General features: G+C 39.4%; 1 protein-coding gene across 1 annotated transcript; it reads left to right on the top strand.

Annotated features, from left to right (window-relative positions):
* Positions 1-4,761: 4,761 nt before the first annotated feature.
* LOC131228715 (deoxyuridine 5'-triphosphate nucleotidohydrolase-like) lies at positions 4,762-5,799 on the top strand. Its single transcript, XM_058224562.1, has 3 exons — positions 4,762-4,988; positions 5,068-5,159; positions 5,395-5,799. Exons 1-3 carry the CDS (start codon positions 4,789-4,791, stop codon positions 5,637-5,639), a joined length of 537 nt encoding a protein of 178 aa, XP_058080545.1. The 5' UTR covers positions 4,762-4,788; the 3' UTR covers positions 5,640-5,799.
* The last annotated feature ends 218 nt before the right edge of the window (positions 5,800-6,017 follow it).

Raw genomic sequence — 6,017 nt, 5'->3', positions numbered from 1 at the left:
TCTTTTCTTATATCATTTCAGTGTATAAGCCTAAAAATGAGACAATGAGACAGATACAAAGCTTAAGTGGACCACACCAACTAGTAATCAGTTACATTAAATGCAAGTTGCATTAAATGGAAGAGTCACATGTGATGTGGTCCACCTAGGCACTCTATCTGGCTATTTTTAGCTTATGCCTTAAAATAATATGAAAAAAGAGATGAATGGAGGGGATAAACAGATATATTGGAGCCAGGTGGCTACTTAGAGAGCTCTTTGTGCCCACCATTATGTATTTGTCTTATCTAGGTCATTCATCCATTTTTCCATACTATCTTATGGCAGGAGCCCAAAAATGAGGTATATACAAATGTCATATGGACCACACCAAAGGAAAAAGCAGTGATTGAATACTCACCATTAAAAACTTTTTAGGAGTTACACAAGTTTTGGATTAAGTGAATGTATTTGTTTTCCCTTTATCTAGGTGTGCGTAACCTAATCAATATGTTGGATGACAAAAACATTACAATGAGCCGTGGTCAGTTTTTAATGGAGGGCATTCAATCGCCATTGTTTTCTTGTGGTGTGGTCCAGTTGAGATTTGGATGCATGTCGCTCATTTTTGGGATCATGCTCCATAATGATTTGCAAAAATATATGGACGGCTTGGATGAAACACACACACCTGGCTTGGATGAAACACACACATGTGTGTTGTGTGTGTGTGTGTGTTTTATCCAAGCCGCCCATCTATTTTTTGCATATCATTACATACCATGATCCCAAAAATGAGTGACATCCAAATCTCACGGGCGTAGTTGTTTTCTCTTTATCTAAGTGTGCATGACCCAATCAACAGGCTGGATGACATAAAAAACATTACAACAAGCCATAGGCAGTTTTTAATGGAGGGCATTCAATGGCCACTGTTTTCTTACGGTGTGGTCCCCTCGAGATTTGGATGCATGTTGCTCATTCTTGGGATCATGCTCCGTAGTGATATGCAAAAATAGATGAATGGCTTGGATAAAACACACACACACACACACACACACACATATGTATAGGGAAAAGGTACTATACACTCCATCATATTATACCTTCCATGAGGTCAAGTGCTAGAGGCACATTATTTGTGGAATGGTTAAAATTTTAAATAAATGAGAAGATTTTATAGAGAAACTGAAGAAACAAAACTGTTGCAACAGGCTATTAACATAGGGCGCGGATTGGATACGGACAAGGTGAGTAGCCAAATCGCTACTGAAGTGACGTCACCAAGCTCTGTGGACCCCACCATGATGCATGTGTTGTATACATACCGACCAAACATTTTTAGAGATAGTTTTGTGGCATTACAAAGAGAACGAGATAGATTTAAATTTCAAGTGGACCCACCACAGAAAACCGTGGAAGCAGTCACACCCACCGTTGAAACGTTTATAGGTTCCACCATGATATATTGTTGAGATCCAACCTATTCATAAGTTAACATAGAGATAGATGAAGTGAAAACAAAAATATTAACTTGATTGGAAACTACTATGGCCCCTAAGAAGTTTTGAACGGTGGATGTAACTGTCCCCACTATTTTCTATGGTGGGGTCCGCTTGAACTTTAGATCTATCTCATTCTCTTTGTAATGGCATAAAACGATCTCTAAAAATGTTTTGACGGTATAGATACAACACATGCATCATGGTGGGGTCCACAGAGCTTGGTGATGTCACTTCAGTAGCGATTTGGCTATCAGTATCCCATCTGCGCGCATTAAAATATCCCTCTACCTCTCTCACGCATCTTTTCTGCGAAAGCCTCGCGCCCGCCGTTGAAACCTTCCTAAGGCCCACTATGATGTTTATTTGACATCGAACTTATTCATAAGTTAAAACATACATGAAAGTAGGGAAAACACAAATTTCAACTTTATTGAAAACTTTTGTGCCCCTTAGAAATTTTTAATGGTGGGCGTCACTCTATCCATTGTTTTCTGTGGTGGGTACATTCCAGCTTTGGATCTTACTCATTCTTTGTCTCATGCGTTAAATTGATATCTCCAAGTGAACGGTATGAATATAACACATGCATCATGGTGGGTCTCATAGAACTTCGTGATGTAACATGTCTATAATAATCCATGTCTAGCTAGCGTTGGAGTCCATTACAACTTTTAATAGGACACGAATTGCGTCCTCCAGGAGGGCAGGGCTTTGTGGGGCCCACCATGATATAAGTGTTTTATCTACGCTGTTAAAAAAAATTCTCAGATCATTTTAAGTTATTATCCTAAAAATGAGGAAGGTCATAGTTCCAGTGAACCATAACAAAGGAGGTTATATTGATAATGACACTCACCGTTGAAACCTTTCTAAGTGTCAGCGTTATGTTTTTTTTACCATCCAACATATTCATAGGATCATGTAGACGTGGATGACTTGAAAACACAAATATCAACTTGATCTGAAACTTCTCTAGCTCATAAGAAGTTTTTAATGGTGGACGTTCAATCCCTACCTTGTGGTTCACTTAAGCCTTGGACCTGCTTCATTTTTTGGTTCATATATTAAAATGATCTGAGAAAATTGTTAAACGGAGTGGATAAAACACTTACATCACATTGGGCCCTACAAAGCCCTGCCCGAACAGATTACCATGGGGTAGGACGCAATTTGCATTCATTTTATATGAAAGTGGATGTACGCGAATTAGATACTGACAAGTTGAGTAGCTAGTGCTACCGAAGTTACGTCACCAAGTTTTGTGGGCCCTACTATTTGTTGTATCCACACTGTCCGTTCCATTTTGAGAAATAATTTTAGGGCATGAGGCAAAGAATGAGGAAGATAAAAATCTGTATGAACCCATTACAGAAAACAGCATGGAGAGTGATTCCCACCATTGAAACTATCCCTCGGCTGACCATAATGTTTATTTGAAATCCAACCTGTTCAAAAGTTAAAAAAGACATGAAATAAAAGAAAACACAAATATCAGCTTGATCCAAAACTTTCGTGGCCTTTAGCAGTTTTTAATGGTGGTGTCACCGTCCCCACTGTTTTCTGTGCTGGTTTATATTGGAGCTTTGGATTTAACTCATTCTTTGGATATTGCCCTAAAATGATCTCTCTAAATGGATGGAAGGTGTGGATACAAAATACAGATCATGGTGGGGCCTACAGAACTTGGTAACATCACTTCAGTAGCGAGTCTCGCTACTCAACCTATCAGTAGCTAGGAAGCGGATTGCGTACTGAGTAACTCAGTACCCTTAGCGTACTAAGTAAACCATGTGGGGTCCACCGTTATTTGTTTATTTTATCCACTCTGTTAATACATTTTAACAGATAATTTTAAGTCTGGATGCCAAAATGGAAGAATATCAAAACCTCAACTGGACCACACCACGGGAAACAGTTTGATTGAACCTCTACCATTGAAAAATTCATGGAAGTCACAGAAGTTTTGGATCAAGTTGATGTTTGTGTTTTCTCTTCATCCATGTCTTTGTGATCTTAAGAACAAGTTGGATGACAAATAAACATCACTGTGGGTCCTAGAAAGTTTTCAAAGGTGGAAATCTTTATTCCACACTGTTTCCTGTGGTATGGTACTCTCGAGCTTTGGATTTACTTAAAATTTTGAATCAACCCTTAAAATTTGCGGGAAAATGGATGGACGGCGTGGATAAACCACATACATTCACAGTGGGCCCGACTGAGTTTACTCAGTACGATAAAAGGAGTAGCTCAATACGCAATCCGATTTCCAGTAGGTAATCCGCGATTGTACGCGGATTGGGTACTGACAGCGAGGTGGCTACTTACAGTGCTCTGTGGGTCCCAAAATGATGTATGTATCCTATCCATGCCATTCATCTATTTTTTCAGACTATTTTATTCCATAAGACAATAAATGAAGCGGATCAAAATCTCATTTGGACCACACCAAAGGAAAGAGTGGTGATTGAACACTTACCATTAAAAACTTCTTAAAGGCCACAAAAGTTTTAAATTAAGATTATATTTGTTTTTTCTCTTTTACCATGTGTGAGTGACCTAATCAATGGGTTGGATGACAAATAAACATTACAGTGAGCCCTAGAAAGTTTTTAATGGTGAGCACTCAATCTCCACTGTTTTCTTGTAGTGTGGTCCTCTGGAGATATTAATATCTCTCATTTTTCATATAATGCTCTATAATAATCTGTAAAAATATATAAATGGCTTGGATAAAACACAAATACACCATGCGAGGCCCACAAAGTATTGTCAGTAGCCACATTGCTACTGACGCTGTCAGTACGCAATCCGCGTCCTCCGCGATTGCGCTCGAAGTGGGACGCGGATTTCTGCGAAAGCCTGCCGCAGGAAGTTCCTGCGCTGGGAACCAGGTGGGGCCACGGTGATGTTTGTGAGAAATCCTCACCTTCCATCCGTTTTTTGAGTTAATTTCAGGACATGATACTAAAAATGAACCGTATCCAAAGTTCAAGTGGGCCGTACTAAAGGAAAATGTGGTTAGGGAAATTCCAACCGTTGAAACCTACTTGGGTTCGACAGTTATGTTTACATGCCATCCATACCGTTATTAACTTCATTCCTCGAAGTCACAAATATTAAATTTCAGGGCTGTGATTTTGGGCGTTTTAAAGAGTGGCCTTTGGGTTTAAAAAGAAGGAAACCCGCGCATCTGGAATGCAAATATTTTCAATGGCGCGAAAAATATTTTCAGTGCCCGGGTTTTCTTCTTTTAAAACCCAAAGGCCACTCCTTTCGCTCAATAGTCTGCATTCCCACAACAAGAATGGCCAGAGGAGAAAACGCCCAAAATCACAGCCCTGAAATTAAAGAGCCGTCACCAAAGAAGCGAAACCTTTACCTAAACGGCGTTGCTTCCAATGGCTCTACCAACATCCTCCCTCTTCTTAGGGTGAAAAAGCTCTCTGAAAACGCCGTTCTCCCATCCAGAGCTTCCCTCCTCTCAGCTGGATATGATCTCTCCAGGTATATATACTCCTATTTCTCTTTTCCATTTCTACCCATCTTGGATTTCCTCAGTCAAGTCTCTCTGTTTTTTTTTTAGTGCGGCTGTTTCAACTGTTCTGGCTCGAGGAAAAGCTCTTGTTCCTACGGATTTGAGCATTAGCATACCTGAAGGAACCTACGCTCGTATAGGTAAATTTTTATTGGTTTTTTTCTTTTTTTAAATCCTTTTCTTCTTTATTTGTCTTTCAAATGGGCTTTTCAAGATTTTCCATATTGTTTTTTTGGGATTTTTTTAGCTACTTGATGAGGATATTTTCTCTTTTGGGTTTTCTTCCAATTCCTGAAATGGGTTTTTCATTTACCTTGTTATATTGAATTTCTCTTATTACTTTCATGTTGAAAAGGGTTTCTGTTCTCTTTGCAGCACCGCGATCTGGTCTCGCTTGGAAGAATTCAATTGATGTGGCTGCTGGTGTAATCGATGCTGATTACAGAGGTCCTGTTGGGGTCATTTTGTTCAATCATTCGGATGTGGATTTCGAAGTGAAACCTGGAGATCGGATTGCTCAATTAATCATTGAAATGATCATGACGCCGGAGGTACTCGAGGTGGATGATCTGGATTCTACTGTGAGAGGAAATGGAGGTTTTGGATCTACTGGAATCTGAATGCCCACGTGATTCTCTGCATTAATGTCATTGGCCTAAGCTTTTTCTTCTTTCTTTGATCTTTTCTAACCGTTGAATGTTAGAACTTAGCCGGAAGAAGACTTTTGTCGAATGGTTTGTAGGCAGAGTTGTTACCATCTCTATTAGAATATTATGATACCGCCCACCTTTTTTTTTTTTTTCTGAATATTGTCGCGTTTTGACTCTACTTTTGAAGGATGCAGAGTCGTAGTAACAGTAATTGGATTACTCTAGATATTTGAATTATTAGATTATACTCAGCCACGAACCGCTACACATGCACGTTATTAATGAGCTACATGGACTATCTGATGGACCTCAGTGAATGGTCTACGTCTGTAATGTCCTTGATGGATC

This window comes from Magnolia sinica, chromosome 16, assembly GCF_029962835.1.
Source record: "Magnolia sinica isolate HGM2019 chromosome 16, MsV1, whole genome shotgun sequence".
NCBI classification, from domain to species: Eukaryota; Viridiplantae; Streptophyta; class Magnoliopsida; order Magnoliales; family Magnoliaceae; genus Magnolia; species Magnolia sinica.
Note: the sequence above shows the minus strand (reverse complement) of the source record. Positions and strands in the feature narration are given on the sequence as shown.

Coding starts and splice junctions, on each gene's coding strand:
- LOC131228715 (XM_058224562.1), top strand. CDS start 4,789: ATGGCCAGAGGAGAAAACGCCCAAAATCACAGCCCTGAAATTAAAGAG. Junction 4,989..5,067: donor GCTGGATATGATCTCTCCAG/GTATATATACTC, acceptor TTTTTTTTTTAG/TGCGGCTGTTTCAACTGTTC. Junction 5,160..5,394: donor AGGAACCTACGCTCGTATAG/GTAAATTTTTAT, acceptor TTCTCTTTGCAG/CACCGCGATCTGGTCTCGCT.